This window comes from Podarcis liolepis (assembly GCF_965112155.1).
Source record: "Podarcis liolepis genome assembly, chromosome: 10".
Classification (NCBI taxonomy): Eukaryota; Metazoa; Chordata; class Lepidosauria; order Squamata; family Lacertidae; genus Podarcis; species Podarcis liolepis.
This window is the reverse complement of record NC_139562.1, coordinates 68,832,076-68,844,660: the sequence shown is the minus strand read 5'-3', so window position 1 is coordinate 68,844,660 and position 12,585 is coordinate 68,832,076. Positions and strand designations below refer to the sequence as shown.

At 42.7% G+C, this 12,585-nt stretch overlaps 1 protein-coding gene across 2 annotated transcripts in view; it reads right to left on the bottom strand.

Annotated features, from left to right (window-relative positions):
- Positions 1-12,585, bottom strand: part of RELN (reelin) — a 311,434-nt gene that overhangs the window by 137,089 nt on the left and 161,760 nt on the right. For both annotated transcript variants that reach the window (XM_083463882.1, XM_083463883.1), the window contains one exon: positions 7,160-7,305. In XM_083463882.1, the coding sequence (XP_083320008.1) occupies positions 7,160-7,305 (146 nt within the window). The remainder of the gene's footprint in view (positions 1-7,159; positions 7,306-12,585) is intronic.

Sequence of the window (12,585 nt, the reverse complement as noted above, 5' to 3'; positions counted from 1 at the left end):
TCATTGTGCCTAAAGCTTGAGAACATTATTGGGCTGCAGGGAAAGTTTAAAAGTTCACAAGACAAACCAGCATGCAATTCCTAACTGGTGTTTGGCATCTCAGACAGTCACAGAGAAAGCAACACATAATGCATAGCCTCCAATATTTCACGGAGAGAAAATAGGAGCACTCTTGTGTGTTTGCAATATACCTATTCTCACACCAAGGATAACTGCTGGAGCAGACTCCTCAGGCCCATTACACACTGTTGAAGGCTATGTATTGAATCTCCTTTATATTGCACTCATTTATTCCGCAATAGCCTGTCATACACTGGCTTCTAAGGCAATGATATTAGTGAGCAAGTCATAACAGTTTCCTTCTTTTAAAAATGTAAGGATTTTTAATCAGACCACGAAACTGGTTGTCCTAGTTACAGAATAGCCATCTTCCTATAACGTCTACTTTATACACAAGTAACAAGTTATTGTGGGATGGGAGGCAAGCACTGCATTGATATTTTGTGTATATTTATATATGGACGCGGTAGTCAACATATATCCAGTGGCGTAGCATGGGTTGTCAGCACCCGGGGCAAGGCAAGTAATTTGCGCCCCCTAACCCGTGGATTTGCGCCCCCTAACCCGTGGATTTGAGCCCCTTAACCCTAACCCCCAGATGTTGCGCCCGGTGCAGCCGGCCCCCCCTGCACCCCCCACGCTACGCCACTGCATATATCTGCTCCCACAGAGGAATAGAGACCCAGGAGACGGTGGTTGAAGCCTAGAGAATTACAGTGCGCAGGCTGGCCATTGTTTAAGAAGTTATTTCACACAATTCCAGAAATGGCCGAATAGCAATTCTGAAATGAGTTCTAATCAAAGATATGCACAGCCCCATTCCCTGCAAAAGGGCTGTTCCTGGTAGGGACTGTTGAGACAAAGACTTGCTGCTCACTTGCCACCAGTTGTTGACTCCTGGAGATGTACGTGGTTGCTAACAATGTCATAAAGGCAACCCACTTTTCACTTTGATAGTCTGGGAAGAACCACGAGAGAATCTGGAAGTGCACTAGCAAGATAATGTCTAAGGATGCGTGTCTGATTTCTAAGTGCAAAAGACATAACCACTCTAGAAAATTTAAGGTCTTATGTACCTGACAAAACCACACTTTGTCGTTCAACAAGTTTGTTTTAAAACCTGAAGAATCTTTTTCGGAAGACCTGAAAGCTTCAGTGGCCTGCCAAGCTGTCCTTGTACTTCTTTCATTAGTGCACTAGTGTCAGCCTATCCTTATGCACTTTTCCTTTGAATTCAGCATTATTGTCTTTCTCATTTTCAGCTTCAAGTTAATTCCTGGAGCACTGCCAGAAGGTGTTTAAGGAAAGAGGAGCATGCAAATATTGAGCTGATCTTTTGAAATGTGGGACAGAATGGATCTGTAATGCAATGAGCTGGTGAGGGTCATAATACCATAGGTGGCTGCCAGAATGTCACTGCCTTGAGACCATCACCATAATTAAAGTGACCAGGAATAGAGGTGTAATTTTAAAGGGACTAAAGCAAAAAAAAATTAAAGGAACAGAAACGCTACCACTGAACAAGAAATGGAGAACTGTCTTGAGAGGGAATGATATACATAGGAAATGCAGTTTGTATTTAATTGTGGGCAGATAGCAGCAGGGTAACAGATAAATGAGAAAGGAGCTATAAAAGGTGCTGAATGAGAGAGTGAAATGATACAAACAGTACAGAGCTAGGGAATATGTGAGCAGAGACACTTTGCAGGCAGAAGTGCAAATCAGGTCAGGTAGTGAAAAATGACAGGGAAACAACTAAGGTCAGAGTTTGAAGAAGCAGGAAAAACAACAAATCTGAAGAGAGGATCAGCGACTATAGTTACTGCTTGATTTACTCTAAAATGTAGGCCACTGCATAGGAGAATTGCACAACACAAGTCAAATTGTGTGGTCAACAAAAGGAGGAGAAAAAAATATGGTTGAAAGTTGGTTTGAGAACTTTTTTTGGCTCAAACCAAAGGCTTAGGGCGGGGGTCGGCAACCTGCGGCTCCAGAGCCGCATGCGGCTCTTTAAAGCCTTTGCTGCGGCTCCGGGGCGGAGGCGCGGGGCGGAGGCGAGGGGACGGGGCGAGGGGACGGGGCGAGGGGAGGGCGCGAGGGAAGGAGGCGAGGGGCGGGGGGAGGGCGCGAGGGAAGGAGGTGAGGGGCGGGGGCGAGGGGACGGGGCGAGGGGAGGGCGCGAGGGAAGGAGGTGAGGGGCGAGGGGAGGGCGCGAGGGAAGGAGGCGAGGGGCGGGGGCGAGGGGAGGGCGCGAGGGAAGGAGGCGGAGGAGTTAGTTGCCTGAAGCCACTGTTCAAAACTGGTCACTGTTTTGAAGGGGAGTGAAGAACACACACTCAAAACAAGGTAACTTGTTAATTTAATGTTTATTATGTTTACTGATTTGTGCTTTGTGACTGTTTGAGGTGGGTTTTTTTCTTGGGAGGCTTGTCTCTAGCAAAGTAAGTCCTCGCTATTTGGTCACATGCGCAGTGGCTTCGGAGCGCCAACACTTGCTTTGCCGGCTGCTTTCAAAAGCGTCGGAATCAGCTGTGCTGTTGCTGGGTAACCGGATCGTCCCAGCAGCCATCTTATCTGCCCATGTGGTCTTCTGAGGCGGCCGCCATCTTACTATAGGAAATTCCACGTGGGAGTTAGTTGCCTGAAGCCCCTTTTTAAACTTAAGCAGGGGGAAGTTTGGTGAATTGTTTTCCTTAACGTTATGCAACAGCTTATTGCTGGTCTTTGTCGTCCCGCCTTTGTAAGCAGGCTGCATTGAAAGGGGGCATATACACTGGTCACTGTTTTGAAGGGGAGTGAAGAACACACACTCAAAAAAAGGAAACTTGTTAATTTAATGTTTATTTCTATGAGGAGGAGTAATTCTGAGGGGTCAAACAAAGAAATAATAAAAAGTGTCAAAAAAGGTATTTTTATAATGACGAATGCCTCATTATTATATATTATTTACATCAGGCACTGATTATGATTTATGGTACACTGGGGCCCTGATTAATTTTCTATGGCATTTTGGGGCATTGGTTATTGGGCATAGCAAGTTGCGGTCGCGTGGAATTTGTGCTTTGTGACCGTTTGAAGTGGGGGTTTTTTCTTGGGAGGCTGGGCGGCGCGAAGAGAGGGATTATTTTTATAATGACGAGGATGACATTGGGCCCTCATTATTAATTATTATTTACATCAGGCACTGATTATGATTTATGGTTCACTGGGGCCCTGGTTAATTTTGTATGGCATTTTGTGGCATTGATTATTGGGCATAGCAAGTCGCGGTCGCGTGGAATTCCACGTGGATTTAGTTGCCGGAAGCCCCTTTTTAGTTGCTTGAAGCCCCTTTTTAAACTTAAGCAGGGGAAAGTTTGGTGAATTGCTGCCAAGGAGTGTGGTGGAGTCTCCTTCTTTGGAGGTCTTTAAGCAGAGGCTTGACAACCATATCTCAGGAGTGCTCTGATGGTGTTTCCTGCTTGGCAGGGGGTTGGACTCGATGGCCCTTGTGGTCTCTTCCACATATGTATGTGAGCAGGTCTTCTCCAACATGAACTATATTAAAAACAAACACTGATCACGCCTCACAGATGACAGCTTGCAAGCCTGTGTGAAAATGAAGGTGACGTCTTACAGCCCTGATGTGCAGACACTGAGCACTGAGGTTCAGGAGCAAAAGTCCCATTAACCTGGTTACCTGGTTGTAAATTAAATATTTTAATTAGCTATTAATTTGTCCTTTTTTCTTGAGATTGACAGCTGACTGCACGATCCTGTATATATAGCATTAAGGCAAGAAACAATATATGCAGTGTTATATTTGTTTTAAATGTTGCAATGTTTTTGCGGCTCCCAGTTGTTGTTGTTTTTTCGGAAACGGGTCCAAGTGGCTCTTTTTGTCTTAAAGGTTGCAGACCCCTGGCTTAGGGGACCATTCCTGTCCTTTGCACAGTAGCCACCTGTTCACATGGCCTGGGTAGCAGCAGCAGCAGCACTTACACTGCATGGTGCTGTTTCCTCAAGGACACCAAAGTGAGGATATGAAACACTGCTCTCTGCTCCTGCTCTCTCATGACAAGGCTACACGGCAACATTACGAAGTCGAATCAGAGTGAGGAACACACAAGGAATGTTGAAGGCACTGAATGAAGTCAGGGTGGAAGGTTTTTTTTGAGGGGGGGATGCTAAAACACACTTTTAGACATAGGTACCTTCAGACAACGTTTGGTATTTGCAGCTTTCTTGGGGAAAAGCTGATTCACATTGACATTTTTCCTTTTGTTTAGAACTCCAAGTCTGGCTCTTGCAATGAGCTCTTCTTTTCTCCTCGCTACCATCTTGGGTCTAAAAATGTTTGTGTCCCCCCCAGCTCTCATATTGCTTCACCCAGACCATCTATCCTTTAATTATACACCCAACATATCTAGAGGGTTTTCACATCAGAATTAAATTCCCTAAATATTAGACTATGGCATGAAGTAGATTCCGAACTGAGTTGATTTTGCTATTGAACAGTCACAGTATTTGACTAGATGATCACATTCAGTTGTTAGCCAACAGGATCACTGCCTCGCGAGATAAAGGAAACACGAAGCCTGGAAGCGCCAGAGAAAGAATGAAGAGGATAGGAAAAAATACTGAATAGCTACCCATTCTCTGAACAACGTCCATCCTGTGAGGCAGGGACCCTGTGGAAAAAACAGCATGTGATCACAGAATTAAAGTATTCATCATACTATGTGTGAATAAGGGGTGGATGGCAATGATTCTTAATCATGAATACTGATACCAGGTCAATAATATTCTAGGCACCTTATATAGACAGCATGAGCCCTGCTCAGAGAAGGCTTATGGTCTACAGATGATAGAGATGGCACAAAAGGAGAAGAGGCCAGCTTGTAGCTTAATTAGAATATTTCATTTTAAATGTGAGGCATTCATAGACCCATGAAAATCTTTACTTGGCTCCCCAATTAAATATTCAAAACGGGCTATAATCAGCCAAAATTGTGTCTTTATCATCACCACTACCATCATAATCTGAAATCTGGAGGAAAGTTAAATGCTAGCCACCATTGTTATAGTATGCACTTCTTATGCCATGGTGAAGCTGAACTGCAATCCACAAACCACCAAGGCAACACTCTACACCTTAATCCTATTTTTTTTAAAAAGTAATCTCTGCTTGCTTCAGTGAAATTTACTTCCTCGTGAAAAAAAAATTAAGATTTGTGGTGTTAGTCCCATAAACAACAATGGGACAAATATATGAAGTACATATATAATTCCAGTGGTACATGGGTTGCAAAATGAGAGATGCTTTCTAGGTACTTAATTGCAGAATTATCCCAAGATGTTTCTTCAAGATTCACTGTCAGTTACCGTATTTTTCGCTCTATAACACGCACCTGACCATAACACGCACATCGTTTTTAGAGGAGGAAAACAAGGGAAAAAATATTCTGAATGAAACAGTGGACGTATCATTTTTGTGCTTCATGCTGTGGCCACAGACATGTGATCTGATGGTGAATTTGGGGTGACCCAATGCAAAAATCCTGAGAATCCCTGTGGATCCATGCTTTGTAACCACGTTTTTGCACCATTGCAGCCCCAGGCAACAGTGGGTGCGTGATTTTTTTGGGGGGGGGGCAGGCTGTAGCCATGGACATGCTATGTGCTCTGATGGTGAATTTTGGCTGACCCAATGCAAAGATCCTGAGGATCCATGTGGACCCATACTTTTTAACCACGTTTTTGCACCATTGCAGCCCCAGGCAACAGTGGGTGCGTGATTTTTTTTGGGGGGGGACAGGCTGTAGCCATGGACATGCTATGTGCTCTGATGGTGAATTTTGGCTGACCCAATGCAAAGATCCTGAGGATCCATGTGGATCCATGCTTTGTAACCACGTCTTTGCACCATTGCAGCCCCAGGCAACAATGGGTGTGTGATTTTGGGGGGGCAGGCTGTAGCCATGGACATGCTGTGTGCTCTGATGGTGAATTTGGGGTGACCCAATGCAAAGATCCTGAGGATCCATGTGGATCCATGCTTTGTAACCACATTTTAAGTGGGGAGGGAAGGAAAGGCTAAGAATGCAGGGGAGGGCTATAACGTGAGGAAAGGAAGGCAAAAGTTTCCCCCCACCCACCCACACAAGCCAGCCAGCGCGCGCGCTCTCTCTCTCTCTCTCTCTCTCTCTCTCTCTCTCTCTCTCCCCCTCTCCCTCTCCCTCTCCCTCCCACCAGCATGACAGAAGAAAGCATTTTAACTGCATTAAGAACTATTTAGCAGCGAAACCTAAGCTTTGCCATCCCTTAAGAGGTACAGACACTGTAATCTTCCAGATCGCATGAATTTACAGGCAAAACACTGTTTAAGGATTTCATCCTTTTAAATGGAAGAAAGCATATTTGAATGCTGTGTGTCTCCAAAAACAAAAAGCAGGAAGTCAAATCAGAATTTTAAGCCGAACCTGTAATCTCTCTTCCCTTCACAAACATTGTTCCCTCCGGAGCAGGGACAGGATAGAGCGACGCTCTGCTTTCCTCTCTTCTTGCCTGGAGGGGAGGGGCTTTCCCTGCTCTTTGTTCCGTTTGAGCAAACACAGTAACGAAACAGAGCAGGGTGGGCAGTAAGACCCTGAGGCAGAATGCAGGAAAGCAACAGCTTCCTCTCTCACGGAGCTCCCTTCTCCCTGAAGCGCGGTTTGATTTTTGCCTCATTTTTCGGCTCCAGGGACCACACATTCGCTGCATAACACGCACAGACATTTCCCCTTCCTTTTTAGGAGAAAAAATATGCGTGTTATAGAGCGAAAAATACGGTAATACTGAATGTTAGAGTTTTGCTCATGATAGCAGTGATTTTGCCATAGAAAAGTGAGACATTTTAAAAAACTCAATATATCATTCTGGAGCCACTGACCCTTCTTGACTTATTCATCTCTAAAATTTAGGGGGGGGGCACTTTCCTGAGATTATTTAATCAATACAGACATATGTTGCCAAAAGCAAGAAAAAGTGCTTCTCGGCTGAAGCTTCTTGCTTTCCCCACAACCCGAGAGTAATGCCACATGCGTCCTTATACTTCTGTAGGGTAGTGAACACTCACCCTTTGGGCTGGCTCTCAAACTCTTCTGCCCATTGTTCCTGGGCATCTTCAGTAGAAAGATCGACATCTCGCGTTGTGGCAAAATTCAACTCACTGCCTTCTGTTCCATGGAAATAAATTGCATTCCCATCTGACTGACAGCTATGCTGCAGATAAAAGGAGCATGCAGGAGGTATGTATTAAATCGGTTTTGTAACAGCAGCTTTCGACAACTCTGAGAAAGCCATTAAATTATTTAGCAACTGGCTGATTACAGAAGCTAAACCAAAAAAGTGAAAGAAAGAGAAAATGTGCACTTAATTCTTCTGTATGTATCTTGAATAATTTATAAATTACTGTCAGTATTCAGTCAACTTGTAGGGCTGCTTCCGACAATACTTTTCCCTATCTGCAACATTGCTAAAAGTTGTAACATTTAATATCTATATATATGTCAAATACAAATGGTTCTGTAGCACAGTAAACAAAATGTTAAACCACAAGCTCTAGGTGACAAGATCATGATGCCCTTCTATGCTAAACAAATGCTTTGAAGTGAACCTGGCTTTTGCTCTTAAGCCTCTAAGATCATCTCAACAGCAACACCATGTCAAGGTTACACATGTGCAATGCATGAAACTTGTACCCTCAGTCTGAAGTTTGAGCTGTCTAAGTATCTGAATACTCAATCCACACTAATCCCCAAACCAAGAATCCTGCCTCATTTGAGATACAGTCAGAAAGAAATCCAAGTTTTGCCAGCAGAGCATGCAAATTCAGATAGGAAAAGCCCTTCCTTGTGAATGAAAAATGCAGATTGACATCACAAATGGAAAACAATGGTGGAAAATCGTCTGGGAAACAGTCGATTAATCAGTTTGCTTTGAATCTCAGAAAAATCCGGCAGAACAGGATATAGGTAAAGACAATATCGTGTAATTTTGTTTGCTTGTTTTGAGAACTGTTTTATCAGTAGTGATCAGGGGGCTGCTGTAAATGTTAGTTGTGGTAGGCCAAAGGAATGTAATGCAAGCAGAAAAAAAACAAACAAGCAAAGAAAATACAAAAAAAATCAAATGTCATAATTATACATGTTTTAATTATACAAATAAAGGACAATTTCACACGACTTTCCTTAGTCAACTTCAACATGGAAAACAACATAGGATGTTTGCAAAAGTCACTAACAACATCAATAAGCTGCTGGAACAAGAAGGGAAACAATATCCCTGACCAGTTGGACAGAATAAAGGAAATAAAAAAAAATCAGATAAATGAATAAACCTACAGATAAATGTATTTTGTGGTATACCTCAGCACCCCAGTCCTAATTCCTCAAAAATAACTGGCATAAATCCCCATGGACCTTTGTGGGGGGGGGGTTCTTAGGCTAAGTCTACATTTGCGGCTTGAAATGCTGCAATGTTGTTTTCCCCTGCTGAGTTTGCAAGTCGCTTTCTCTCACTGCTATTCACATCCGAGCAGGAGTGGGGATATCTCCATCCACTGATTTCTTTCTGTGTGCAATGGCTGCTTCTGTATTCAAATTGGATGGAAGCTGGTTTGAGGGAAAGTGCATTAAAGATGAATGTTTCTTGAAAAGCAACAGGATACAAATGGATTGTGGCTAATGTCACCTGCCTTAATGAAACCTGTGACGGGAGCACACTGGACCTGCAGCAAGCAGTAATGTGAACACACCCTTACTTGAAAAGCTGCAGCCCTGATTGGGTAACAAAAGCCAACCCATGCTAAGTCTGACATCAGCAAACGTTTGATTAGTTAAGGGTATGGTGGTATGGCGTTTGAATCTTGCACAGGATCACTGAAAACTGCAGCTCCCCATGGGCTGAATGTCTGTGCGAACTCAGATTTTATTTCATCAGAACTGAGTGAAGATGGCGTCTACCACCAGAGAAGGACTTTTGGATTGATTCGGCATAAACACCAGCGTGTGAGAACATTCTGCAAACAACAGACTTACCAGCTGCAAAAAAAAAAGGAGAGTCATACAAATTTCACACAGAAGCACATTATTGTTTATTTCAACTTGCCTGTGGAAACAACTCAGAGGCCACGAAAGAAAAGGACAACAACAGGAAGATTTAAAGAAGGAACTATTGGAAACTCAAGGCAGTAGAAACATAAGATGATTGGAACCCCACTGAACTTGAAGCATGGGAAGCCCCAACAAAAATTTATAATTTGGCAGAATATTTGGACTATATGATATGTATTTGTATAATTTGGAATACTTAATGTGATTTGATTGGATTGTTAAAATGGAAAATTTAATTAATTTTTTTTTTTTGAAAAAAAGAATGCCTGTGCGAACTGGTCCAGCCATGGGACCAAAACTGTGTCTGGACAGGCACAGGGATGCAGGACAGAGCAGAAACAAAGTGACTTGATCAAGGTCACGAGGCATCCCAGAGAAGTCTCCAAAACAGGCTGCTGATCATACAGTTCTTCCAACTCAAAGGGCCATCTTACAAATACAGAGGAATAGAAACAGCGCCAAGGGGACACATTAAATTTTCATCAAAATAAAGAAGGGTAGTGAAACTGGTAGAATGTACTGCTTTGCCCTTTTCAGGCCAAAAGTCTCATTACAGATGAATAAAGTGCAATACATCTAAGGTTTGAAATCTCTGTCTCTTTTCCCTGCTCTTTTATGCTTATAACTGTAAATCAATAAGCCTGATCCTCCCCCCACCTCTTTCCCTTGGCTATATAGTCTCTCATTGCTTGACAAGCAGAACAGAGTGTAACTAAGTGATGTAGCTTCGCCAGTTGGAGATGCATCAACAGGAAACATCCGTGCTAAATTCCTCAGTCTAATAGATTTTGAGCTTCAGTTGTGGGCTGCATCTTCCTGAGGATGCTCCCAAGTGAGTGACTTCACCTCTGGGCTTTCAAAACATTTGCTGTCTCCTCTACCAACATTTAATTAGGCTAAAAAAAAAAAAAATCAAAGATGAACCCTGATGTACCTCTTCCTAATAACTCTCAGTGGCCTAATGGACATGATGATTCTTTCAGACAGCTGTAGCCTCACAATTTATTTTTTGGCGACTCTGGTTACACTGGAATGAGTATATCAGGCATTTGGGTGATGCCAGCTTGCAAAGGGCTGGTGGCAGATGGAGAGAAATCTGCCCATAGTGCTTGCACCTTTACATGAGTGGAGAGTCATCCATTTCCCTCATTAAGGGGTTGTCACTTAGCCCACCCAGCTGGAAAAGAAGGTTGCTGTTTTTCCAAGAGCCTGGCTAGCAGGTTGCATTAGAGACAAATGCAAAGGGCACTTTAAAACAGAAGGCAAACTACCATTTGTAGGCAAACTGAAACCACAGTTTCAACAGCAGCCAGTTTTTTAAAAAATGGCTGTAATATTTTAAGTGATTATTTTTGCCACTTCAGATTGCTCCTTAGAGAGGAGAGGGTGTGTTGTTGCTTTTTTAATTAAAGTCTACGCAATGCAAACAGATTAGATATGAGGAGGAAAGGGAAGAAAAATTAGGATGGAGAAAATTAATTAAAATGGCACTGTCTGCAGAGTCATAAATTAGATATTGTTTCTTGCTGGGAATGAGTTATGCTAGTGCCTGGAATTTTTAGATTTTAAATCTGATAGCAGATTGATGGAAGGATCCAATGATCATGAACTCAAATCCATGCACAGTAACATACTTAACAGTCTAATTGCTGTTATTCAGAATTAAGTGGTTACATGGATTTGAGTATGAGGTGATTCAGGATGAATCTCTTCGCGTAATTAAAAGAAACACCCAGCTAGGATTAAAAACTACTCTGCATGAAGTAAAACAAGATTTTAATCACTTCTTACATGCTAGATTTCTATATGATTTAACCCTAGATACAAAAACTAGATACATACACTGACAGCTACAAATGGTCATTTCCCCACTCCAATACATGACCATCACATGGAGGCCACTTGAGATATGTGTGGTGCCTGTTCCACATAGATGCTTGACATATAAATGTGTGTTGTCACATGGCTTAACCACATTCAGTGGAAAGTCTTCAGCATGGTCATAAGGAGAATGGAAACTTCCACCTCTGTTTTAGATTAACTACAGTATAGTGCATCATCCAAAAACCCTAAACTGTTGCTTTCATTAACCACAGTTAAGATTAAAGGTAAAGGTAAAGGACCCCTGACAGTTAAGACCAATCGTGAATGACTCTGGGGTTGCGGCGCTCATCTCGCTTTACTGGCCGAGGGAGCCGACATTTGTCCACAGTTTTTCCAGGTCATGTGGCAAAACCAGAGCAGCACACAGAAACGCCATTTACCTTCCCGCCGGAGTGGTACCTATTTATCTACTTGCACTTGACATGCTTTCAAATAGCTAGGTTGGCAGGAGCTGGGACCGAGCAACGGGAGCTCACCCCATCGTGGGGATTCAAACCACCAACCTTCCAATCGGCAAGCCCTAGGCTCAGTGGTTTAGACCACAGCGCCATTAACCATAGTTAAGAATAACCACAGTTAATTTTCCACTGTACATTTCCTACTGCAGGTTACCATTGAAATTCAATCATTAGAAACCTTTTGTTATTTTAGCATTATTTACAGAAACATTCTGATACCTGTGTCAATTGCTGATGTGTGCTAGTGATCTCCCTGATAATGACTTAGAGCCAGAATGTCATAGGTTTCAAATCCTTCAGACACAGACTCTAAGGGAGAACTTGCTAAAGGATAATCACCAGTTACTGAATTACCATGTGGGCTGCAGATAATACCCCGTCTCATTTCCCTTGCTACAAAGCCAGGCTTACTGCTGGGTTTTAACCTGGCTGGGGGGGGGGGACGGACAGCTCTGAAGATTCTGACTGTGATAATATAACTTTTATATTGCTTGTATGAATCATTAATAATTAATAACACTTTAAAAATCAAAAACACACAAACCAAACCAATCAAGGAGAGCATTTGCAGATAAGAAGTGGGGAAGATTCCCCCTTCTGCTTCATATCTTTTGCACATGCTCCCCCACCCACCTATTTGGGTTTCATTCAGATCTAGTTCCTGCTATGCCTGGGAGCTCTCCCAGGTCCTGCAGCAATTGAGTCTCACTGGTTCTCTGTAGAATTACTACTTATTTCTTCCTGCAGCTACTTTAGGTTAATTTCCCCAGTACTTTTTTTTAAAAAAAACTTTGCATGTGCTCAGCCCCACCAGAAAAATAACGCTGATAACATTTGACTGTCGCAATTAAGGAACGATAACTTTATTTATTGCAACCTAATAAACTAAGATCAATTTTCACAAAGAGTTAAGAATAACGCAGCATTAAGTCTTTGGCTTGGGAAACAAAGAGATATGACCTCTAGAACATGCACAACACAGAGCACACTATCTTGAAATGTGGCGTGTAATCAAGGAATGCAACTTTACTCTCCTTTCTAGCTCC